This window comes from Perca flavescens, chromosome 24 (genome assembly GCF_004354835.1).
Source record: "Perca flavescens isolate YP-PL-M2 chromosome 24, PFLA_1.0, whole genome shotgun sequence".
Lineage (NCBI taxonomy): Eukaryota > Metazoa > Chordata > Actinopteri > Perciformes > Percidae > Perca > Perca flavescens.
Genome location: NC_041354.1, coordinates 14,295,943 through 14,323,559, shown reverse-complemented (window position 1 = coordinate 14,323,559; position 27,617 = coordinate 14,295,943). Strand labels below are relative to the sequence as shown.

General features: G+C 40.9%; 1 protein-coding gene and 1 long non-coding RNA gene across 4 annotated transcripts in view; one reads left to right on the top strand and one right to left on the bottom strand.

The window, feature by feature from the left end:
- Positions 1–25,929, bottom strand: part of dgkza (diacylglycerol kinase, zeta a) — a 131,351-nt gene extending 105,422 nt beyond the window's left edge. For 2 of the 3 annotated variants that reach the window (XM_028571708.1, XM_028571709.1), the window contains exons 1-2: positions 25,435–25,929; positions 24,903–25,015 (exon numbers count right to left, since the gene is read on the bottom strand). In XM_028571708.1, the coding sequence (XP_028427509.1) occupies positions 24,903–25,015; positions 25,435–25,527 (206 nt within the window). In that variant the 5' untranslated portion in view covers positions 25,528–25,929. Of the gene's footprint in view, positions 1–1,665; positions 2,941–24,902; positions 25,016–25,434 lie in introns of those variants that run through there. The other variant, XM_028571710.1, reaches the window with a different exon arrangement.
- LOC114550820 (uncharacterized) lies at positions 19,368–22,210 on the top strand. Its single transcript, XR_003691756.1, has 2 exons — positions 19,368–19,474; positions 20,754–22,210. It is a non-coding gene; the product is annotated as an uncharacterized LOC114550820 (long non-coding RNA).
- Positions 25,930–27,617: the final 1,688 nt, after the last annotated feature.

The following is a 27,617-nucleotide window of genomic DNA, read 5'->3' as shown; positions in this document are numbered from 1 at the left end:
TACTGTGCTCACTCATGTTTAGTGTGTGGCTGTTAAATGTGTCTGTTGTCAGAGAGACAGACATATAAACACCTGCCAAAGCACTCAAAACAGCCTCTATGGTAGTTTGCCATGATAACACACACACACGCGCACACACACACACACACACACACACACACACACACACACACACACACACACACACACACACACACACACACACACACACACACACACACACACACACACACACACACACACACACACAACGGGTAATAATAATTCCAGATGGATGTTCCTGTCGTTGCAAAATGCTGCTATAAGCCTAAGGGCGCAATTATTATTATTTCATCATTATTTTATCCTTATTGGATTAGCCTGCTGCCTACATGTATTTACCCTGACAAAACGGACGAGTTGAATTATAAAAAAAAAAGACTAATTTATTTAATCCGATGAATCACTTTATTCAAATCGAGGATTTGGTTCAAGGATTGTTTTGGTTTTTTTATGCTCTGGTGTTGTAAAATATGACGACAGACATCTGAAGCTGCATTCGAAAAACCTCACTAAAGCTTCAAAAGGTAAAAATAAATTACATTAGGTACAGCCACTAATGTAAAACTTTAAATGTGAGATATGGGATACTGCGATAATTGATCAGTTTTTTCGACGGAAACATTTGCAAAGATTGTCCCGGATAGGACAACAAGGAAATTAATAAATGTACCTGATTATTTTAAGGGGAAAAAAATCATGATACAAACTTAACATGTGAAACAATCTTATCTTGTTATAATACCACAGGCCTGAAGTTCATTCTTTTAAATCTTAATCACAATATTGGTCAGAAGAACTGCACTGCAATTTTCCTCAAATATTTCAGCCCCATGATAATGATTAGTTAATACTACTAAATCTAGAATGCCCATGAGCCTCTTCTGATACACAAAGGCAAACAGTTTCACCAAGGATATACAACAAATGCAACAAATGCAGGCACAAAGATCTCCTGCCTTCCAAACAGGCACCAGACGACCCAATTTAGCCTCTAGTGTTGCACCATGATCTCTAGCTTGAGTGTGTAGCCAAGGTCGATGCACGACGGTCATCGTTGTTACTGTTGGCATGACAACTGCAGCCCCTGTTGCCGTGGGAATCATGTCCCCTCTCCACATGATGACAAGTGACCCACTGGCAAGGTTAGACACACAAAAACACACGCACCGCGGGGAAAAAAACGGGTTTTATTCCCAAACGTTTGAACTAAACCTTTAATTGCACAGGAGGCCTTATCAAAACAGGTGTGTTATCTAATGTTCTGTATGTAGATCTAGGGTTGTGTGATGGTCTATACTTGAGTTTGTTTTACTAGAAATGTGCTATGCGTGTGTCAGAGAGGGTCTACAGCAGGGTGTGAAGGTATGTGTGTGCAGAGATAAGGCTTGGATACTGTTACTGCAGCTGTGAGCTGCCTTAATGGGACTTGCTAGTACTACACATCTGTTCACATCCTGTCAAATCAGGTCAGGAGGCTGAGTCTCAGTCAATGGCTCTACCTGCTGGTCAGTACAAGGTATTACACCGGTGCAGGGTAGACCACCATTATTTACCCACAGTCTTTTTGAAACCATTTAATATTCAGGTTCTTGATTTCGTTCTTTTTCACCAATACAGTCTTACCTCCTGGTGAAGAGCTTGAGTCCAGTGAAAGACTTGGAGCAGCCGGTCAGCATCTCCTTCTCTTCTTCCACGTAAACTGGGTGGGACGAGGAGAAGCACGTAGGGAGGGTGGAGGAGGAGGGAAGAGAGGAATTGGAGGAAGAGGATGCAGAGCTGAATTCTCCATCCCCTCCTTTTACATTTAGTGACCCCTCTTCTTCTCTTTCTGGCTCTTCCCTTTTTTTTGTTCACGAGCACCGCCACAGGCCTCGAGTCCAACCCCGTGTCCCAGATGAGTGTCTGCTCCCAGGTCAGAATCCATGACAGACAATTTGTTGAATTCCTTCTCGTCTTACCCTAACCCTTGTCACATTTTGGTGCGATAAGCTAAAACTCATGTAATTCTTGGTAGTTCTTGCTAAATTTGCCGTATTTTTGGAAAGAAAAGTCCTTATAAATCACTTTAATCCTGAATACTGCCTGTGTCGTCCAAGCAATCCCAACGGAGAACTCCAAACGTTCCTTTTTAAGTAGCCCACATATTCCCCAAAGAATTCTTGGATATTAAAAGAATTCCACGAAGAGCAGCGAAAACCTCCTGATAGCAGGTTCTTAAGGCTTTCCACGAAAACCACAAAGCTGCAAAGGTAATCTTCCTTAAAAATGTGATGAAATCCCCATCCTCTCGCCTCCTCTGGTTAGATACTGGAAAAGGCTCTCAGACCCCGAGCTGCTTCATAGTAGAAAATATGACCAATAACCATGAGACAAAGACGGTGTATACTGTGCTCAAAGAACTAAAAGCGAAGGACCACACCAGGGTACAAAACTAAAATCACTACACTTAAAAAAAACTCCTCTGAAGCGGTGACATTAAAAAGGACTGCACTATGTACCAAAAGCTATACTCCAAGTACTTTTCTCAGACACTGGACTGGACTCAACCTACAGAGCACTATAATTGAACTGCTCAATCAATTGTATTCTTTGCTAGAGCACTATACACTTTAGTATAAGGGTTAAAGCAATTACAGTCTAAAAGTTACGGTCCATAAAATACTACACCCGAAGAATTAGGTTTTAAAAAGTAGCATTATGACGTACACTCAAACTGCAAATCTTATTACGCTCAGTAATATTATGACAATGAATTATTACTACACTTAAGTGCTCTAGGACTTCAAACATGGCTACCCTGCAGAGGCTACAAAGTCAATAATCTACACGCCAAAGGTCTTTTACAAGACAAACAAGGTGTGTGTGCATGTGTGTGTGTGTGTGTGTGTGTGTGTGTGTGTGTGTGTGTGTGTGTGTGTGTGTGTGTGTGTGTAGAGAGAGAGATTAGAGTTGAGTAATGAGGGAGACATAATCCTTTCCAGCATTCCTCTCCATGTCTCCCACTCTGCAGTAGTGCTGTCAGCAGCAGTAGTATCAGTGCAGTAGAAGTCCAGTGTTCCTGTGACTGTCAGTCAGCGTTCACTCTCCTCTTTGTTTGTTCTTCAGCTTTTCACTGCTCTGTCTTCCTCCTCTTCTTCGTCTTCTTCTTCTTCTCCTCCTCCTCAGTAGTTTAAACTGTTTCCTTTCCTCATACTCTTTCTCCTCCCTCTCTTCTTCTTTAGTGTCTTGCTGAGTTTAATTACTCCCCATGTGAGGCGCACATTGACACACAGGCCCACACAACTGAGTTGCACACTGCTACACACACGCTTTCATAAACACACACTGATCCTCTATCTGCTCCCCGCCCGGCTAAAACCAGGAAGTGTATAATAACTACAATCAGGGCCTCGCTGTTAGCTGCCCTGTCCCATGCCTGACTGAAAGTCTCTCACTGACTAACTGCTGCTCACTTCTGACTAACTGCTGTGATCATGGTTTTTATTGCACTGTTTACATTATGTCTTGAATGTGACTTATGTGAATATTTGACACCAGTCTGAACAAGTCACACGTCTTCATAAATGCATTCTACTTAGCAACAGTGCCTTTCAGTGTTGAACATTTATTAATGTCACACAGACCACATTTGGTTGTGGTCTGGGCCACATTTTTGCCACATTCTTATAGCATTGTGTACGCTTTTGTGTCGTAAGCTGAACTAGGTTTTCATTCAAAGTATTTCGCATGCCAAAGAAACCACTTAAAGTGAATTTTTTTGATGTTATTGTCATACTGTCAGAGTCACTGTCATGTGTCAGTGTTTTTTGTTTTTTTTAGGTCCTGCCTGCTCTTATATCCCTGGCTGTCTGGAGTTAGTTTCATAAAACGTCCCTAAATTCACCAATATAAAAAGGATATTACACAGGGCTCCAGACTGCGACCTAATGGTCGCATTTTGCGACCAAAATGTGAGAGAGTGCGACTGAATTTTACATCCAGTCGCAATTTCCCCCCGTTTTTTACACGTTAAATGTCGAAATGTAGGTACCTGAGAGCGCGTAAGCGAAAGCTTATCTGTCCTCTCTGAAAATTGACAGAGAGCGGTGCTCCGACACAAACACACACACTCGCACACACACACGCAGAGGTGCGATCGGCGCAAACTACGTCGGCTGTTTGGTTGACGTCACAGTGAGTGATGCCGATAAAGTGGTTTCAAGTATGGTTACAGTTTTTAAAAACTTCACACAGACAGCGTTTGCTGCTATACGATATTAAAAACAGTCACGGTGCTGTTGATGCTTCCTCTGAGACAAGCAGCAGGCTCAACAGTGTGCAACTGTGCCCTGGTGACTGACTGACAGGCTGAGGCTGTAAGGCAAGGCAACTTTATTTCTACAGCACCTTTCACCTTTCAGCAACAAGGCAACTCAAAGTGCTTTACATGAAACATTAAAGAGCAATTAAAAACGGTCATGATGAAAATACAACAGGCTAAACAAGTTACAGTGAGTAAGAAATTAATCAGTATTCAATTTAACAGGTTGTAGGGACGGGTTTGGGAGGAGAGAGGGAGGGGTTTTATTTGTATTTCTGTTTAATTTCTTTAGAGTGTAACATATTCTAATAAAATAACATAATGTTCTAAGTACATAGGATAAATAGGTTTGGAATTATTTTTACAACTGAAATAATTGTTTGGTAATTACAGAAGGAAAGTACCAAAAACCTTTACCATAATTTCAGGTATCTGTACCAATATTGGTTCAGATGTGAAAGGTACCCAACCCTAAGGGTAGTAGCCTAAACAATGCATGTTTAATTTTAAGGTGAATTACCAGAGTTGGTATATTTTTTAAATTTTGTTTACTGTCATGACAGCAATGGTGCCTTCTATGTTGCATCTTCAAAAGTGACACTGAATTTGAAACAGCACATTGTAATTTCTGCATCTATTATCAAAGTATTTATTAGTAATACAGTGGAAATTAGTAGAAATGTCAATATTTGGTTAGCATGTTGATTTACGGTGTGTGCCCCTAAATTTTCTGGTTGCGCCCCTACAAATTTTCAGTAGGGGGCCACTGTGCTCCTAGTGAAAAAAGTTAGTCTGGAGCCCTGTTACAACTACAGATATTCCTGCTCTATTGTCACAACTTCTCCTTTTGTTATTTAGTAGTCTTGCATTGCCAGACCTACCTTCACAGTGCTGTGTTACCACTGGAGTAGTCTGAAACGACAACAGTTTATTTACTGGATAATCGCCCGCTGGATGTCCCTCGCCTTGCCAAACTGTGCGTTTCGGGTCACCACAGCAAACTTGAGCTAGCAAGCTACGTGCTGAAATTGGCAAGTTTTGAAGAATATTTGTATCGTGCAACAAGGCAGGCCTGCCGGTTCTTTCGTGTAATGATTGTTAAGATTTACAAAAAAATATGTTTACAGCATTTACTATCTAACTGGGAAGTTTTGGGACCGATTAGAGGGAAAAAATACACAGGGATTGGTGGTAAATGCAAATTACGTTTAACCATGTATCCAACCAATTGAATTAGCTCACGTTACAGTTAACTTCATTTAATATTGTGTGTGGCATTTTCTTTTATAGAGTGCAAATGTTCTCCCAAAACAAGTTCCATCCTGAGAACATTTTGCAGATCCACCATCGCTGCATCCGGAGCTTAGCGCCGCCAAAGACGATTGTGATTGGTTTAAAGAAATGCAATCAACCCAGTTAATTTTTTCTCCTAATCTGGAGTGTATGTGTGAAGTGGCCAGACACTCTGCAGCACTGTGTAGTAAGGTCTGGAAATGCGAGACTAGCACTGGAGTAAGCCGGCGAGCCTGAGTGGTTAAAGGAAGGGCTGTGAAATGGTTTCATTTCCTATACATGTTATAATATTTCATTTTTATTACGAAGAGGCAAAATCATGAAGTGTTCGGTCTTCATCAGCAGTAACTTAACACGACTCCTATAAGCAAACATGAAAAAATAAAATAAAGCCGATATAGAAGCTAAACTTTAAACAGAGATTCAGTGAGATGCTACAAACATACTGTACACACTAAGCTGAACACACTTTGACTGTTGAAAGTAACAACTGACATTGATATAAGTAAATACTAATTCTTTGTAACTGCTGGATGTTTAAATAAGCAACTGTTTGCTACCAAACTCACCATATCAACCTAAAATGTTAATCTTGTGTCTGGACTTGGTATTTTTTTCAAGGTATATATATTAAAAGTAATGAAATAATTGCTAAAACATAACTTTACTTTAGTGGGTCATTGCTTATACGTACCTAATTTTTTGTGAAAAGAATACTAAGCTATAAAAATATGTTGGCATCATTTTATAAATCATGTTTTAATGTTAAACACGCATGTGGCACATTGAATCCTTAGGAATACATGTAACTGGATCTGTGGGTGGCTACCTCAGAGACTACCTTACCTATATATAGGCCTGTAAGCCTATCATCAATGGGTTTTTTCACTAATATTTGCTAATAATATGTTGGATTCATGTTAAGATGTTTTCAATAATTAACACTAATTTGGTGGCCCCCTTGCAGTAACTCTGAGGACCCCCTAGAATGCTTCTCCATGTGGAGTAGCCTACATTCTAATCAATGATACAGACAGCTTTGTGGGCATTCTAAACACAGACGAGTGCCAACTGAAGAATCAAATGTACAGTTATAGTTAGGATTTCATAAATTAAGATAAGATAGGATGTCTGAGATAGGACAGGACACAGCCATGAATTTAGGAATTGCTTTTGTGATAGGAAGATAGGATTTTTCCTATCTTTGAAAAGTTAGGATAAGATTATCTAGGTCAAGCAGTTAGGATATTTTTCTGTATTGAGGCACCAGATGCTTGGTAGTTACATTTCAGAAGCAGTCGTTTTGTACGCGATTCCTGGGTCATCGCTGATGAGAACTTGCTTGATATCGACAGAATTGTGTGTGCCTGCGCAGTTTAGTGTTTCTATGATAAATGACGAGACAAGTCGTGAATGCTAAGATGTTCTTTATCAATTTCAAGAACAAGTGACATGCCTGGTACCTATGGAGTCAAATCAGTCTCAATATTACAACACTTCTCCACATGAGGGTGCTGCCTAGCAGGCAGACAACCAGACAGTCTATGAGTACTTTAGTTTTTTCAAAATTCTGTATCCAGTAACAGGGTTGCCATAAGTATGGAATTACTGGAATATTTGTTACTAGTACGATACAGTACAGTTTACTATACAGGACTATACATCCCTCCATCATGCATATTTTTTCATAATTTTATATGTCCCCATCAGGAAATGGCAGGTCATAAAAAAAAAAAATATTTGATACAGCAAAGAGTACTGAAATTGACCAATAGGCGAAAAGGTGCAGAGGACATGTCCACTGTGTCCAACCCGTAAATTACACCCTTGCCCCTCAGACCCCTTCCAATGTCCCTAACCCAGAGACCCCTATTTCGGGATCCAGAGGTGGAGATCGGCCCCCCTCCCTCAATCAGCCAATGCTCCTAATAGGGCATAAACAGGCCCAGAGTCCCCTTCATCAGGTTCCAGGGGTAGAGGTATTGTGGGTTGGGTATCCAGTAATAAAACAATACAATACTTGTGAAACTGTGCCTGAACCATTTATTCCTAAGGCCATATGTTCCAATTTAAAGGGTTATTTTACATTTTTATCAACCTGGACCCTATTTTGCCTGCATTAGTGTCTAAATGACTAATGTGAACAAGAATCTTTGAAATTGGTCCAGTATTGAGTAGGAATGCTGTAACCGGCAGCCGCGAGCCAGGCTGCAATGTAATCATATAGGGCAAATGCGGATCGTCGATTTTCGTCCACTAAAAGTGCTGTTTTTGCCACCGACAGGCTCAGAATGTTATTAGAAGTGTTTGACAACACTATGGAAGTAATCCCTACAGAGATAGATTTTTTTGTTAAAGAGTAAAATCATTTTTGTTTAACCAGAAACACAGCCAAAATCGCCAAACTCACCAGACTCCATTTAAATAAACAATAATTTTAGCATGTATAGAGCCAGCATATTATCACATGTAAGCTGGCTTTTGATAGTGTTCTGGTGGGTTTGGCAATAGCAATTTTTCACAAAAGATTGGCAGCTGTAAGGATCCTTTCCACTTACAATTAGCACTTAGAATAAAATACAATAGTAACATAGACACAATATAATATAGTACTAGCGTTAGATGGTAAATCAATGAGAAAGTTTGCCAATTTCAGGTGTACTGCCGTACATGTTGATGAATTGTGCCAGTGCCCAGAGGTCCGCCATTCATCTGTATGTACGGCAGTACAGAAAAGCAGCAAACTTTCCCTTAAGTTACCAGCTAACACTAACTTGGTTGGCATAGCAGTGAACATTTTTAGGCGACCAAATGTTCCAATTAACTTTGATGAATTAAAAACACACATTGAGAGGTGGGGGTGTGACGAGACACCCAGCTCACGAGATGAGACACGAGATTGGGTTCACGAGATTGAGACGAGACGAGATTTTAACTAGCCTAGAAATCTAGACGCACCCTAGTGGCAGCAAATTTATTTTGCAGCCAGGGGGGTCTAGGCACTCTCCGTTGGCTTGCGAGCTGGCAAAACCAAATTTTGGTCAGGCCAATCACATCGTGTATAGAGTCGGTGGGCGGGCTTATGGCTGCTGCTGCTGGGAACAGCGGTCTTCTGGAAGACTTGGAGTTCAGCTTTTCTTTGAGAAAAGGACGGCACAGAAATCATTCTTAAAAAAGGAAGATGTGTTTGGAGTTTTACCGACCGGATACGGCAAAAGTTTAATCTATCAACTAGCTTCGCTACCTTCTTCGTTGCTCTGCCTGGTTATAGCCCTATCCTATTGCGTGCAGAGCGAATTTGAAAGACAACCGTTAATCCCGCCCCTCGGATTGAGCTCCGTCAATGGTGAGTTCCCAGACCCAACATCTTGATGTGGGTCTGGCTTGTCAGGCTAGATTTTAACACTATTTTACGGAAAACTACAATGAAGAAACAAGACTGGAAAAATAGTCCTTTATTCAATCGAAAGTCCCAAAATTAGGTTACTTATTCCATATTAGAGTTTGGATCGGGCCCGGCCCGCGTCCGACAGAGCCGTGACCGAACCCGGCCCGAGCCCGACAGGCATTAAAAAATTTGTGTCCGAGCCCGACCCGAGCCCGACACAGTTAAAATCTAATTTTTCTTCTCATACTAATGACACGTGTAGGCTACGTTTTTCTGTGGAAAGCCCGCTTTTATTAAGCAACTGTAGGAAGGCATTCGGAAAGGTCAACAGATGAGGTATCAGCGCACACGGGGAAACAAGTGCACGTTAATAAGCTGTTAAAATGTTCAATGTGTTAACCTTTCCTGCTTGCTTCTTTTCCGACTGTGGTCAGAAAGTCAGGGGTTACTGGTTACCTCCAGGGCCAACGTTATAACATGAATATCGTCAGGGTTAATATCCCGTTTCTGGTGAGCTAATGACTGAACTTGGTTTTCACTCTGGGGTTTATTTCGGACACCGCACACACTGTGTACCTACAAAACTTAAACTCATTGCACCAACTCTGCTCCGTTTGCATACAACACGTCTGCTTCATCTTGCTCTATCTCTCTTCTGACCACTTTCCACACACACACACACCCCCACATGCACTGAGCTCTCTTAAAAGAGCCGCAGCACCATTTTACAACAAATGTCTTATCGCACTGATGTGTCCGAACCCGGCCCGGCCCGTCGGGTACTGTCGGGTCCCGTCGGACTCGGGTCAGGTATCCATGCCTTATTACATATGTACGGTGGAGATATATATGTACTGTATGTAGGAGAGGGGATAAAAGCATGTGATTAAGGTTTCAGTCCTTCTGACAGACACAGAACACATCTTAGCACTAATGAATATTCACACACACACACCTGCTCCTCTCCTTTCTGTCATCACTGTTCCCTCTTATCTGGCACCCACTCAGTATTTCCATGACAAATAAAATGCCACTCAACAGCATGACACACAATTTAGAGAGATCTTTTTCCTTTCCCAACACCCACTGCTGACCTATTTTCGCTGTTTCTATTTTTAATGTTTCTAAAGCTCTGTCATTTTTCATACAATAGCCTTAAATGACCTGTAACAGCAAACAAGACTAACACAAAGACTTTTTAGTAAGGCATAATTTTTCCCGCGAAGTCACAGAATGATTTGCGGCAGGTAGACAGCGCTACAGTAACGCATTCTGATGGGTCACAGATTTCTTTGTAACACCGGGAAAGCCTGTGTTAGCGTATGCCAGTGGAGCCAGGTAAAAGGAAGCTGCAGATGTCTTTATATAGGCCTAATTGTATTTTAATGTTATTTTAGAAGTTATCTGTTGTAGTTATGGCTGACACTGGGGCAGGACCATCACAGGAAAGAAGGAAATTAAAACGATAAAGATAAAAGATAAAAAGAAAAAAGGAAAGTGAAAGACATGGATAACCGTGAGTCACACACACTCGGTCGGGCTTTCAACTAATGGAGACAATTACGGGATTGTTAATGATTCAAAAACATCCCCGAATTGGACCTCAGGTACGTAATATGTATATTATTATTTTATTCATAAAATAACTTTACAGTGCGTGGTGTGGTCGAACGTCAGAAGCCAACATTGAATTAATTGCTCCCGATGATCAGGCCAGCAACTTGGATGGTATAGCTCACTGCAATTGGTGTGTGAATGGGTGAATGTGAGGCAAACTGTTGTGCGCTTTGGATAAAAGCGTAATATAATTGCAATCATTTGCCATTTTACTATACTCCAAGCAATCCTTGCTTAAAACTGCATCGTCACGCCTTGTTAATGTAACTTTGAGAATCCAGCAGACTGAATGTTCACAGTGATGTGCATGTAAAAGACGAAGAGAGAGGTTGATGAATCACCGGTACAGATCTGCACCACCGGTTTACGGACTCTGTCAGCTCCATCTGTGGAAGGCTTCATGTACTAGTGGTAGCAGCAACTACACTTGTAAGTCAGGATGAAGTTATTCCTGATGGTATAATAATGTAGTCCTAGACTATATGTATAACAATGCTGCAGACATTGCCACAGAAATCAATCCAGTAAATCAGGTATTATCGAGCCTTGTCCATTCTGTTGCTGATTAAACATATAACATTATATTCAATTCAATTTTATTTATAGTATCAAATCATAACAAGAGTTATCTCAAGACACTTTACAGATAGAGTAGGTCTCGACCACACTCTATAATATACAAAGACCCAACAATTCTAGTAAGTCCCCCAAGAGCAAGCATTTAGTACGACAGTGACGAGGAAAAACTTCTTTGTAGGGAGAAACCTCGGGTGCTGAGGAAAACTTCCTTTTAGGGAGAAACCTCGGGTGCTGAGGAAAACTTCCTTTTAGGGAGAAACCTGGGACAGACCCAGGCTTTTGGGAGGCGGTGTCTGACGGTGCCGGTTGGGGGTGTATCATATCATAACATTACTTGTGGCATTACAATTTATTAATTTATTAATTGCTTTATGAAAATATTACAAAAACAGCAAAGTAGTGAGATACAGTGATGCATAATATGGTGTACTTGACAGTGACTCCATCTCCTCTCCATTGTGGGGGGATGGCAGTGATCAGTGACATTGATTAACCTACTTACTGTATCTGACCATGCAGACTAGCAGTTCATACTAACCATTAGTATTGTTTAGGTTAACTACTGATAGTAGAACCTGTACTGTGGCAGGGATGGAAAAGAACAATGCTTTAACCCTTTGGGGCCTAAGCCATTATTTTTAATTATTTGGTTCACCTGGTTTCCTTGTGTGATAATGCTTGTATAACCTCAACCCTGTAATGCACAATTAAGTTATACAGTAGACATCTTTTAGTTTTAAGCCAACCCGGGCTTATCAGGATATGTATGCTGCGGGGATGTCACGTCAGCTTATACATTGTTATATGACTAACAAGACAGAAATACTAAACAAAAACATTAAATCTCAAAGAGAACAATAATAAACATGACTTTTGGCTTTTGAAAATTGTTCTCCCAAGTCTTGGCCATCAGGGGACACAAAGATATACACTGTAACTATCACAAATAAAAAACTATTTAGACTATTTGAAAAGTTTGTACGCTTTTATCCAAACGTTAGTTGTGCCATCCCCAATGCATTTCCTGTCTGCTATTAGACATCAGAAGGTCAAATCACACTCATTCAGACATTCTGAATGGCCTGTCTTCGTCTACACACACACACACACACACACACACACACACACACACACACACACACACACACACACACACACACACACACACACACACACACACACACACACACACACACACACACACACACACACACACACACACACACACACACACACACACACACACACACACCTATTTACTGAGCGAGCTGCCTTTCTCCTGACATCACTTCCTGTCCATTTTCCTGTCAATAAGTCACATAAAATATAGTCTGGCATTGTCAGACTATATTTTTATATTCTATACTAGCCGCTGGCTAGTTAGCTAACAATATCTTGCTAATTTCACCCACCTAACATGCCTTCATCCCACAGATGTTACAGAAAATTAACCAAACTAAGTTGTCACTTATCTGGCAATAGTCTCGCTTTGCCTAACCATCCACACGCTACTGTATCCCCACAGCGCTATGGAGTAAGGTCTGGCTACACCACACATACATTCTAGGATAGCTGAAAAAAAACGCTCTGGGTTGTTTGCATTTCTTTTATCCAATCACAATCGTCTTGGGCGCGGTAAGCTCCGGATGCAGCGACGGTGGCTCTGCAAAATAGTCTCGGAAAGGAACTTGTTTTGGTGGAACATTTGCACCTTGGAAAACAAAACAACACATACAATATTGAATGACGTTAACTGCTCACACAATAACATTACAGTAACGTGAGCTTTGAATTAGCTGAATACATGGCTAAACGTAATTTGCTCGTAGAAGTGCACCACCGTGTATACCTGTTTCCATCTTAGAGTTAGAGAGTAAATGTCGTAAACATATTTTGTAAATCTTTACAATCATTCCCTTAAAATAACCAAGCAGGCCTGCCTTGTTGCACAATCCAAATTTATCCAAATAAATCTTTTTGTTATTTATTACATTTAGGCTGCTATGTCATTAGTTCAGCTTGTTCTTCCATGTTTAGTACATGTATTAGTGAAGTACATTTTGGGTACTACTGTATATAATAGTAGGCTAAAGATCTGATAGGATATAAGGTTGCATCCACATAGACATCTCTGACACATTTAGAAAGACGGCCCCTGATTGGTCCACACCCTCACCCCATTCTGGTGTATTCTGGGAGTCAAGATGGCCAGGACCAACAGTAAAACAATCCCTTTTCATATTAAAAGATGAATAAATAACCATTCAGTTGTGGATATCGTTCTGGAATTATTGTTTCTGACAAGACACTGCGGTCCCAGGCTGGATTAGATGGTTCTGGAAGGCCTACGATGGCCTTCGTGCTAAACAATCAGAACAACGGAGTTCGGAGTACCTTTAACCAGGTCCATGATTTTTAAACCCTTGGATAACTATGACCTAGATGACTGACAACTTTCACAGACAATCAGAACACTCACTAGAAGCGATGCGGAGATATCTAACATTACGTAACTTGGTTTATGTATTCATAATTATGGATTTACTGTACAAAGACACTGTAGTTCCAGGCTGGATTACAAAGCGCCTGGAGGTCCTACGAATACACGGAAGACCTTGTTGAAACAGCACATCTCTCTGCCTTTAAACAAACAAAACGTATCTACACGGTATTGATCTGGTGATATTAAATAGGACATAAAACGTGTAGTTGGCTGTCGTACACAACATCGTCGGTCTCAGGGTGTTACCTAGCTTGTTTAATAGCCTGTCGGAAAAAAATGCACCCACTACAACTAACGTTAACACGGTGATAAGCCTAACGTTATGAGCGTGAACGGATATTAAGTTGAATATTGAAGATCTACTGTTGTGTTTTGCTCAATATGATGTTAAGTGGCAGTTAGTTAAAAAAAATGTGTGTGTGGCTTTCAGGGTTAGCAGATGAGCTTTAACAGTGGCTCACTAATTCACATTATGATCAGCTAATTTAACAAGTGTACAAAAGCACTGAATTTCTTTTATATGGGGACACCTTTTCAAACCTTTTCAAAATAAGTCATTATGTTTTAAGGTATTTTTGTGGCTTGATTGTAAAATTTAAAAATAAATCAATGGTTTTAAAGAAGAATATTTTGGTCAATTTAGTCAGCTTTTTCGTTGAATCAAGAGAAACACTGAAAAGAAGGATAATGGTACAGTCTCCATGCTACACTAATGATAGTATTAAGGCTTTCCTCTGTGTGCAACATATCCTCTACAAGCATAATTGTGTTCTGTTAGATGAGATTTACGCCCATGATGATTGGTCCATTCAAAAGGGATTGCTGCCTCTGGATTGGACCGATTGATGAAATCAGTTTGCCTCCTTTACCTCTACTACTTCCATCAAAGAGCCAGCATCTAGTCTGAAAGTCTTGTGTAGGTAGTTCTGTAGGTAGTCCTTACGGCAAAAATTTGTTTAGAGTTGTGTTTTGGAGTTAAGTGAATTTGCAATTCTGTAAATTTGCAATTCAAAATCATTGCATTCAAATGACTCAAGCCGGCTATGAGTTAAAATGATTTGATCATGAGGAAGAGGAGTGTTTTCTGTTCAGACTGATGGATTTTTAAAATGATATTTTACTGTTAGCCTTAATTAATGACCACCGTGAGCTCAAAGGATGTTCAACCCCACCTCTCACATTGAATCCACACATGAATTTTCACATGATTTTCATCATTTAAAATTAGAAAGCCAGTGTGCGTGTGTGCGTGCGTGCGTGCGTGCGTGCGTGCGTGCGTTCATAACTTTCACACGAACACCAACCTCATTATTCTGGGGGGGTCGCAACTCAAAAAGGTTGAGAACCATGGTATTACATGGTGTTATATCTTATGGTTTATGTTTTAGCATCTAACAAGTGTCTTTTTGGTTCTACGGGATTTATGGCATACAGAGAGATGTGGTCTTTGAGGGATAAGACTAGACAGTCTGGGTTTTCACAAGCAGTGGCCACTTTCATCAAGTGGTGGACCGGATTGGGCTTCAGTCACAAGTAAAGGCATTCATACTGAAAATTACACCAAGTCCTATGAACAGAAGGAGTTAAAGCAGTTTTGGATAGGTGGGCTAAACCCTCTAAGCTCCTGTCTGTCCTTTGCTTTTTAACTCCGCCATCTGGGTTTGCTTCCATCTGGTGTACTGTTGTGTTACATTATGTAACTTTTTTGGCTTGGGGAAAGCGGTGCATTGTTCTTCCCCTCCCACTCCCTCAGCCGGTCAAGTTAATGCATCAACCCTTGTCAATCATGATCACCAATATGATCATCAGTGTCTTGACTAAGGCTGAGGTAAAACTACCACAGACAGCATCAGTTGGCAAACACAGACAAGAAAGAAGATTAAAAGACGAAAGGCCTGCTACTGCTGTTAGAGACTAAAAAGATAATTATGACTCACGGTATAACAAAAACATAATTTTACTATTCTGAGAGCGTTGCCAGCAGATAAAATATAAAGTTTATACTGAGGGTGGCACTAAGGTTAACTCTTTGTTTATCATGATTGTGCTCAACTTTCAGACCGAAATCAGTACCAGTGTGACAATGAAAAACAGTCAAAGTCCAGTTTGACTTACAGATCCACAAAGGGCTTCTTACACAATAAAACACTGCACAGAGGTTTACAATTCAACGTCATCAATTTATATCATCGATGATTGCAAGACAACAACAAAAAAGGTTGACCCATGAAAACCTTACGTATTTTATTATAATGATGGTGCAAGATAAAAACTGGCCAAACTATAAAAAGTTCATCTTTTTGGAGCATGTCCTGATAAAATTATGACATTAAGATTTTAGTTTTTGTGTAGAGGTGAACATTTTGTCCAGACAAGTAAGAAATATATGCAAGCGTGACGTCAAGACTGTCTGCGTTAGTAGGCATCACAAACCTGACACAAACTCTTTCTAATCATGCTTGTCCAGTCTGTTTTATTTCCATTTGGCATCCTTCAAACAACAGACATATCTAATTATACAGAATAAACGAAATTGTATTCCAATTAGTATTATTATTGCCAGGAAGACAGTGCTTGATGTCCGTCTTATCATCATCTGTCAGCTGCAACACAACATGTATGAAGTATTTCCCTTTCAGCTAATTAACTGACTTTACAGCTGTCTGAAGGCAGCAGGCCTGTGTTCCATCTGCAGGCTCTATTGTCAGTGACAACCATTGCGAATGTGTGATTACAAATACCAGATGCAGTGGTAACCTTGATTACATTTTTGATGTTTGTATTCTATACAGCCACACAGTTTATGCAGTAAAAATGACAGGGTAAGAAAAAGAAGGTGACATTTAATGCCAGGATCAGACTACATGATATTTTTGTTACTAATGTTTCTGTATGTAATCAGGGTTCTCTGAATGGTTCTATCTTTGGCAGCAACTCAATGCATTTAGGCATGTAGTCATGGTCAAGACCATCTGCTGATGTTCAAACCAAGCATTAGAATGGGGAAGAATGGTATGCTGCATGGTTGTTGGTGCCATTCAGACCCACAACCATCCTGTGGGTTTACAGATGATGGTCCGAAAAAGAGAAAATATCTAGTGAGTGGCAATTCTCTGGTCAAAAATGCCTTGTTGATGGCAGAGGTCAGAGGAGAATGGCCAGACTGGTTTGAGTTAATAGAAAGGCAACAGTAACTCAAATAAGCACCGGTTACAACCGAGGTATGCAGAAAAGCATCTCCGAACGCACAACACGTCGAACCTTGAAGTCTGCTTCAACAGCAGAAGATCACACCGGGTGCCACTCCTGTCAGATAAGAACAGGAAACTGAGGCTACAATTTGCACAGGATCTTCAAATTGGAATGGTAGGGTCATCATTTGGCGTAAACAACATGAAAGCATGGATCCATCCTGCCTTTTATCAACAGTCCAGGCTTGTGGTGGTGGTGGTGTAATGGTGTGGGGGATCATTTCTTGGCACACTTTTGGGAACCTTAGTACCAATTGGGCATAGTTTAAACGCCACCGCCTGAGTGTTGTTGCTGACTATGTCTAGCCCTTTATAACCAGATTTTACTCATCTTCTAATGGCTACTTCCAGCAAGATAACTATGTCACAAAGCTCAAATCACCACTGTACTCATATGGCCTCCACAGTCACCAGATCTCAATCCAATAGAGCACCTTCGGGATGTGGTGGAAAGAGAGAGCGATGTGCTGCCGACAAATCTGCAGCAACTGCGGGACGCGGTCTTGTAGACCAAAAATCTTATAAGAAATGTTTTAAGCAATTTGTTGAATCTAGGCCACGAAGAATTAAGGCAGTTCTGAAGGCAAAGGGGCATCCAGCCTGGTACTGGCAAGGTCTACCTAATAAAGACTAGAGAGAAGAGTTGCTGATGTTCTGCATCAGCTGATAGAGATCCTAATAAAATCCTAAAGTGGCAGAGGAGTATTACCTCGTCTGAGAAAAGGCAGTTTTCACAAGATCACACACACACACACACACACACACACACACACACACACACACACACACACACACACACACACACACACACACACACACACACACACACACACAGACACAGACACAGACACTGAGCCTTACATAACTCCTGTGGTGAGTCAGGAGAATTGAGAGCCATACCAGCCTGCCCAACCCCCACAACTAACACACAAACAACACTAACACACAATCCCATAATCCCATCTGGATTAGTGATAAATTATGTTGCGACTATGCCTCATGCTGGCAGTGACATAAGAAGCTGACTGATGAACAGCTTCACTGTGTCTTACTATCTGGCCTCCGACACAGTCATGGAAGATGGCTAACCAGACAGTCCATCTCCCAGGCTGTCATCATTTCTCTCGGCAAAGAAGTCTCCCTGCGGTGGGGGCGGAGCAGAGGGACCAAACCCGAACAATATCTTGCTAATTTCACCCACCTAACATGCCTTCATCCCACAGATGTTACAGAAAATTAACCAAACTAAGTTGTCACTTATCTGGCAATAGTCTCGCTTTGCCACACCATCCACACGCTACTCTGGTTCATCGGCATTTCTTTAAACCAATCACAATCGTCATGGGTGGCGCTATGCTCCGCACGGATCCCAAGTAAAATAGTCGTGCGAGAGGTCACATGATTGGCCCACTTCTGTGTCTTTCATGTGAACAGTGGCCATTCACATCCTTGTCCTTTGACTGACTGGCCCACAGAGAGGAGAGAGATCCCTTGACTGGCCCCCCTTGACTGGTTTGTCTCTCATCTAAACACTGGCCAATCACATCCTTCTATGGCCCACTTCCATCCTACCACAGAGAGAGTGCATTTAGGTCCCGCCCACAACAAAAATAACTCCACAAAGTGCCGGTAGCTAGCTAAAAAACACAAGATATGCTTGTCAAATGATGATTTTAGCACCCTTGTCTACCAAAGAGGACAAGTTAGCTGTTAGTAAGCTACTGATAGTTATGTATTAGCAAGCTAGGGCACTTGCAAACATAGTACTATAGCTTTCTGATTTATCAACATTTCACAATAACACAAGTGTGTACTGTGTACAAAATGCAGCTTTAGCTTAATTTACAGACTTGTCACTTGAAAACTAACATTATACAAGATATCTCTGCGGGAGCAAGCGTGTCCGTTCATATTTCGGCTCCCATGTTAACAAGTTCAACGCTTACACACTGCCTGCGTGACACGGCTCGAGACACGCCGAAAACGCGTGCCCGCTAGAAATAGAACCGACGCCTATTTTTCCACGCAACACGCAAGCGTGTTGGAAGCGTTTCCAGGCAAAATAGGATAGGAAAAGATGTTTATATTTCATTTAGACACGAATCTAATTAATAAATGAAATGTTGATGTTTTGATATAAATGCAACTAATAATAAATAATAAATGTAACTTTAAAAAAAAAAAAATTTGATTTTCTAATATCGCACCTGTCAGTACAGAACTAAATATTCCATAGCCTATTTGCCGACGTTGTCTTTGCTGTAATCAAATCAGTATGCATTTATGTTTAACATGGTATTTCATTTTATCAATGGGAAACATACATGTGTCCAGACAAGGCTAGCAGCAGCAGCACCGCGTCAGACACATTTCTGGTGTGTAAAGACAGAAAAATCCACGCAGCTGACACACAACAGAAACGCCAGGCTCACACCACGCAGGCAGTGTGTAACCGGCCTTAGCCATCTTGCCATCAAGAGCCAGGCAGCCTTTTTGACTCAGTGAGTACATTATCATACTCTCTTGCTTAGCTTACCACTCAGTTAGTGGGAGTATTAGGGGCTGGTATGCAGGGTTCAACGTCAACTTTTTGTCCACCAGCTAAATGGTTAGTCAATGTTAAAATGTTGGAAGTATTCACTAACCTCCAGCGGTTGAATTTCTCACCTTGCTGCAGTGATGTAGAAGTGTACTCAGAGATCGACTGAAAAGTCCATTCTCAGTGTATAAGACCTGGGGCCGGTTGCACAAAACACCACACAAAGTTTGGATAAGGGGCAACGAGCTTAAACATTTCAACTAGAGCCGGGACTTTAACGCGTTAATTAAGATTAATTAATTACAGACTTTAATGCCTTAATTAATTACACAAAAAATAACACTTAAACATTTTTTTACGCATTTTAATCACACTTATTTTTGCACCGCGGGACGTTTCTCACTGGATGAGTTTCGGCGGACCGATTATACTGGAGGACCAACTAGCGTTCATGACTTCAGACAACAACAAACCACAGTGAACATGAACGAAGAAGCGGACGAGACCGCTTTGGTTGGCTCCGTGGATGGGAAATTTTGTTATAAAGAACGAATGGATGGAAGCGTCGATTAAAGCATGGTTGTGTGCAAGCTATGCAACAAGGAATTTGCATATCACCGCAGCACATCGAGCCTCAAGTATCACCTCGACGCAAAACATTTAGCAGCTAGCGTGGACGTTAGCCACACTCCGAGTACAAGGACCCACACCCAACCCACACTCCACCAGATGACTGGTTTAAGGACCAGGGTAACTAAGTCTGAATGTACTTGAAAGTATTGTGTTTTACTTAAAAAAAAAAACATAGTTTACAGAAGGTCTACCTACCTATAGGCTACCTGAATTTCTGAAATGTACTATATTTCTAAATATGCTATTGCTACACTTAATGGCAAAAATTGCACTGGTCTGCTGGACTTGGTTGAACAAAAATAAACAATATTTTGTTGCTTAAGCTTATGAATTCAGTCATTATTCAATGGCATACTAAAAATCCATGTGAAAAAAATTACTTCTCACTGTTCTCAGGTAAAATATTTATGCAATTAAAATGCGATTAATTTCGATTAATTAATTACAAAGCCTGTAATTAATTAGATAAATTTTTTTAATCGAGTCCCTGCCCTAATTTCAACTAAAGAAATCAGTAAAACAATGCTTGGTACCAGCCTTGTTTGTTAAGTTACTCTTTAAATTCTCTTCCAGTCTGTGTATTTATCATCATCTGTTTATCACATCAGCTGTCTAGACAACATCCAGGTACAGAAGGTTTTCCTGGAGCAGCGAGGACAGCTGTTAAGGCAGAGGCCTGTTTACGGAGGAAGAGGAACAACAATCAGATTAGAGACCATCACATGCCGACCGTTTCTAAGGCAACAGACAGGCCAATGTTTCATCCACAGAGAAAGCAACTGCAACAGTGTTAATATTGGCATACAGGGGGCTGTAATGTGAAGTAAGAAATACAGCAGGAACAGTTGGTTAAATCTACGTTAGATTAAATCCTTCAACCGGCCGCCAAACGAACTGACTTCACATCAGAGCAGCTGCCGGTGAATGAATTGTCGAAGTTAGAAGACGGAGTTATGAGAAGATTCCACTTCAGTTCTCATTCAGTTTGGAAATGTGTACATTACCTGGTGGTAATGGATGGGGAGACCTTTTGTGAAAACAACACAACAAAACTCCCTGAATCCTTTCAGAGGTCTTCATGTGGGACATTTTATGTCACTTACAATGATCTGGCAACAGTAAAAGCAATGCTGCTTAGTAAAAGTAGCATTGTATAAAAGTAAAGAGTTAAAATGTACTCAGAGTAAAATGAACCGCACCACAAAGACCAGAAATACATTCCTTTTCTATAGAGTGAGTTTTTGTACAGTGAACGTACACATGTAGAACATCTGCGAAGAGTGTCAACTGATGGCACACACCAGCAGCTTCTTCTCAGTTTATCACGACTTTTTTTTTTTTAACTCTGTAACAGATGTGACTTGAAATGTAGTACAAAAAAAAAAAAAACCTTGTCACAATAACGAGAGTAAATGTAATGTACTACTTTCAACTCGCTAAGGACTAAGCACACACCCTGAACACAAAGAAAAGGAAACTAATCAGTGAAGTCACTGCTGGGTGTCTCAGTAGAATAAAAACCTGCAGACTCTAGGCACTCTTTGATATTATTCATACGGTCATTGGGTTTATAAATTAGTGAATTTGGAAAAAAAGTCACTAAATAAATCTATATCTAAATCAAAACATTATTCTCTCAGAACTCGTTTCCTGGCCTGGTTGTTATATATTTAGTCAATATTTGTGCAAAAATCACATTTCCAGTTAGGTTGCTGGGGAGTTTATGACCTAACTGCAAGTGAACACTGTTTTAGTTCCTTACTGGCTAAACAATGGCTGGTCTAAATTATATTAAGGATGGTTTGTCATGGTACATACGTATACGGGGTGCGTTGCTAGTGAAACATAATTGCCTTGGATGTTCCTTGTATGTTTATGTGCTTATTGTATTTTCAAATGTTTAATGTTTGTTTTTATGACTGTTTAAAAAACGCCCTTCTAGGGACGGGAAATTGCAAACAAGCAATCGCAATAAATGCTGTGATGGTGTACACTGGACATTTGTTGCACAAATGTCTATGCCGTAGCATCTGTCCCCATTCAAATAAAGATGAAATGAAATTAATGTTTATGATTGTTTGCGTTTTTCGATTCTGTATCTCACCTTGTGTTTGTGTACCTTGTATACGCTGGTCTGAAGTCTGCGTGAGGCGCACAAGTTCTCTCACTTACACCTTGTCCCAGGAGTCAGTAAGCAGATGTTGAATTATGGGTATGTATGTGTGTGTGTGTATATATATACAGTGGGGGAAATAAGTATTTGACCCCTTGCTGATTTTGCAGGTTTGCCCACTTACAAAGAATGCAAAAATCTACAATTGTAATCATATGTACATTCTAACAGTGAAAGACAGAATCCCAAAAAAAATTCCAGAAAATCACATCATATGAATTTATTAAAATTGATAACCATCTGATGAGGAAAAACAAGTATTTCACCCCCTGGACAAACAGCAAGTATTCTGGCTCCTACAAGCCAGTTAGTCTTTCTTTAAGACACAGCCCCAATCCGAACCAATTATCTACATCAAATACACCTGCCTCTCCTCATTACCTGTATAAAAGACACCTGTCAACACCCAAACAACCAGCATCCAACATCACCACCATGGGCAAGACCAAAGAGCTTTCTATGGACATCAGGGACAAGATTGTTGATCTGGGCTGGGATGGGCTACAAGAGAATCGGAAAGCAACTTGGAGAGAAATGATCAACTGTCGGTGCAGTTATCAGGAAATGAAAGAAGCACCACACCACCGCCAACCTCCCTCGGTCTGGGCCTCCACACAAGATCTTGCCTCGTGGGGTGTCCCTGATCATGCGAACGGTGAGGAATCATCCCAAAACCACAAGGGGGGAACTGATGAATCAACTGAAGGCAGCTGGGACCACAGTTACAAAAGAAACGGTTGGTAACACACTACGCCGTCATGGATTGAAATCCTGCAGCGCACGCAAGGTCCCCCTGCTCAAGAAGAAACATGTACAGGCCCGCATGAAGTTCGCCATTCACCACCTGGACGACTCAGAAGAGGCCTGGAAGAAGGTGATGTGGTCAGATGAGACCAAAATAGAACTTTTTGGCCTCAACTCAACTCGTCGTGTTTGGAGGGCAAAGAACACAGAGTACAACCCAAAGAACACCATCCCCACCGTCAAGCATGATGGTGGCAACATCATGCTTTGGGGGTGCTTTTCAGCCAAGGGGACGGGACAACTCCATCGTATTGAGGGGAGGATGGACGGGGCCATGTATCGTGGAATTCTGGACCGACATCTCCTTCCCTCAGTGAGAGAGCTGAAGATGGGTCGAGGATGGGTGTTTCAGCACGACAACGACCCTAAGCACACCGCCAAAGCAACAAAAGAGTGGCTGAAGAAGAAGCACATCAAGGTTCTGGAGTGGCCTAGCCAGTCTCCAGACCTGAATCCGATTGAGAATCTTTGGAGGGAGCTTAAAATTCGAGTTGCCAGGCGACAACCTCGGAACCTGAATGATTTGGAGGCTGTCTGCAGGGAGGAGTGGGCCAACATCCCTGCCGAAATGTGCACAAACCTTGTCACCAACTATAAAAACCGTTTGACATCTGTGCTGGCCAATAATGGCTTTTGTACAAAATATTAACATGCTGTTTGTCCAGGGGGTCAAATACTTGTTTTTCCTCATCAGATGGTTATCAATTTTAATAAATTCATATGATGTGATTTTCTGGAATTTTCTTTGGGATTCTGTCTTTCACTGTTAGAATGTATATGATTAAAATTGTAGATTTTTGCATTCTTTGTAAGTGGGCAAACCTGCAAAATCAGCAAGGGGTCAAATAATTATTTCCCCCACTGTATGTATGTATGTATGTATGTATGTATGTATGTATGTATGTATGTATGTATATATATATATATATATATATATATATATATATATATAAATAAATAACCATTGACATCCAATACCAGAGACCATCTTTGAACAGAGACAGGGGTTACTATCTTTCCCCATATACCACCAATTGTGATTATGTGACTAAAGATATGTAGATTACATGATGAATACTAAATAGAGCTCAACAGTGTGGTTCCGGAAGTATAAATCTCTATCATTTTGTGAATCCAGATTCTGATTATTAGCCATAATGTCTTACCATCCAAGGTAGACTTACCACGAGCTATGAGATTGTGAAATGATGGTATATACTCCCGTAGAAGCCACAGGTCTGTATGGTATCAACCTTGTTTAAAGAAAAACACCCGCCCGACCATCACAGCTCTCAAATTATGACTTTTCACCCCGTTTTCATAGAATCAAAACAAAAAAATTAATAAAAACCAAACACGCTGCACCTCCAAACTGCTATTAAGCATTCCCAGTTGGGCTTTTTCAGAGGAAGCCTGGCATTTTCAGATAGGAAAAAAAAACACTTTGGTGAACACACAGGCTTAGACTGTGAAACCCCTAGTTGGTGGTGGACCCTTGAGCTCAGATCATTTTGTTACATCAGTTATATCTTGTTAAAAAGAAACACCTGGTTCTTGCTACAATTAGGAGTTAAGACGTTATCGTGCTTAAAAAATGTTTAACACCTTGTGTCAGGGAGGGACCTGATCTTTATCTTTTCAGTTTGGATACAAAAACCTGTGAGACAGCACTTTTAACTGTTATCTTACAAACGCACACACACACACATGACAACATTCAGGTAAAACAGGTTAACAGGAAGTGGACCTCATTCCACTTTTTCTGTTTATTGTATCCTACCTATATGACACCTGCTTCCTGAAGGTCAGCTGGGCAAACTCTTCTTCCATCTGGGACACCGACAGCTGGCCCTCCACCTCCACTGTCCTCTCCACCTCCATCTCTCCAGGAACCTACAAACACACTCTCATTTTTGTATCTGTAGACTTCTGTAGCAGGTTGACTGAGCTAATCTGGCTCCAGTCACAGAGGGACACATCTTGAACGCCAATATAACCAGCTGTCAGCTGAGCTTTACACAGTTCTTTCAATGGCAGCTTGTGCTTAAACACATCATACTGCACCAGGCAACAGACAAGGATACAGCTCTTGTTGTAACAGATGATAGTCAGACGACTGTATTTTTATTATTTTCCTATAACAATGTAGGCTACTAAACTAGGTGAATTATGACTATGCTGGCTGTATAGTAGGAACAGTAGAATGAAGCACCCAGTTTTACAGGACAGTGAACCCCCCCCCCCACACACACACACACACACACACACACACACACACACACACACACACACACACACACACACACACACACCTGAAATCCGCGGCGCTCCAGCGTGCTCCCCTCCGCGGCGAATAAGTCCTCCTCCTCGGCCACGTCCTCCAGCCCAGGGCGCTCTCTCATCATCCCTGCGGTCTCTCGGTCTGTCACCCTTTGTTGAACGGTTAATAGTGTTCTAATGTGGTGAAGTATAATCCGCACTCTGCCGACTCAGCTGCTTCCTGTTGTGTTCCTGTATTTAAAGAAGTTACTATTTCGGTGCGTATGTATATCTGTGTACCGCGCTCACCAGTAGCCTAATAACCGCGGAGCTGTATCGGTCTGCGGTCAGTCAGGACTCCGGCTCCCTGAGAGGAAAATGAACTAGACGTCCGTGAGCTCTTAACGCAATGAAAAGTTGCCGACCGAAGGTGAGCGGTGTCCTGGTCCGTCGTCCGTTTAGATGTTGCAGGAAATCAGCTGTGAGCTCTCTTCTCCCTCTCTCGCTCTCGCTCTCTCTCTCTCGCTCTCTCTCTATCCTCCTGTCATCTAGGCTATTAAGTAATACAACTAGGCCTACTAAAAACGGCGACGAATTAAATTACCAAGTGATGCATTCAGATCTTTGTTTCCTATTGGATCTTGCGTTATATTGCAAGGTGCCCGTCATCCTTACCACGCCCCCCTCGGATTAAACAATATGCAGTTTCACAGATCGCCGCGGAGGTTGAGCTGGACCTCACTGATCTCGTCCTGTAGTCAACAATCAGCTCCTTTGTTTAGCCTACTTGTGACTCACCTGTGTGTTACTTTTGTCATAGTCTCGCATTGCCAGACCTATCTACATCACTTATCTATTTTGGGATAGGGGAAAACCCCTCTGCCTTGTTTGTATTTCTTTAAATCAAGCGATCAACTACATTTTTCCAAGGGCCACAATTTGTCTAAGCAGACACGTAGGCCTACTCCGGGGGCCAGAGACATCCATAATAAGCCTGTCCTTGTTGCAGTGTTGCAATGTACCCAGGTACAAATACTTCTCTACTGTATTTAAGTAGAATTTTCACGTATCCGGGAACTTTTACTTTTACTCCACTACACTCCTCTACATTTCCCCTAAGCATCTTAGTTACTCGTTACTACAAAATAAAATCACTGGAAAAAAAAAGCAGGTTTGGGGAATCTAACCCTAAATTGCAAAGATAAATAATGCACGCTCAATTCCAGTTGGTGACCTGATGAAAAAAAAAAAAAAAACCTAGGCCAAAACTAAAGAAGAAGAGGAGGAAGCATGACTGATAGTGTCATGGAAGCACCTGGTGCAGTGGCGATGAAGATAACGTTACTAACTTTTTGATATTACTTTTACAAATGCAACAAATGAATTCGAACAAAGCAAACAAACGGGTCTGAAAACGCCCCCAAGTCAATATCCATTTGGAAATGTTAATTGCAATGAATGAGCTCTTTTTCAGGCGACTAAAGCCTTATTATTATTATTATTATTATTATTATTATTATTATTATTATTGTCTTAAACATGAATAAACCATTAGCTTAATACTGCTATTATAATAACGATTATGCAGGGTGCATAGTAGGGCTTAATTCTCTTAACTTTTACCATTCATTCTCTATGGTAAATCTTAAACTACGGCTGTCATATATTTGTGGCCACAAGCTGGATTTCGGGGGCGCTGTTTCCCCCTGTGGATAGAGTTAAGGAGAGACTCTTTTCTTCTTCGTTTCCTGTTTACAGTGACAGCCTTCATCATCAGCAGCAGCAGCGGTAGAGAGTATAATCCACGGAGGTTTTATATGGATATGTACGGCGTTTTAATCACTGTTCTGTTGTCTAAGAAGATGGTAAACTTATCAAAAGTAAGTAGTAAATGTACGTGTTTCCGTTGTTTATATGGGAAAGTGTTACGTTACGTTTAGTGTTTTATGATTGACAGGTTCTAACTGTTTTTAGTTAATGGTATGATGTTAGCTAACATTAAGGTTAATACATTAACGTTATGCATCACGTTATATTTTAGCGTTTGCAGTAATGTTTACCAATTGTAATAAGGTTACTTTGTGGAAGACCTGTCTGATTTTCATTTTTTTCTCTTGCTGCATGCTTCTACATGTTTTGTATTTAAAAATCATATCACTGAGACATAAATACTTCCTATTTCAGGCAACTATAGTGTATATTTTCAATGGGTAACGTTATAATAATAATACTACAG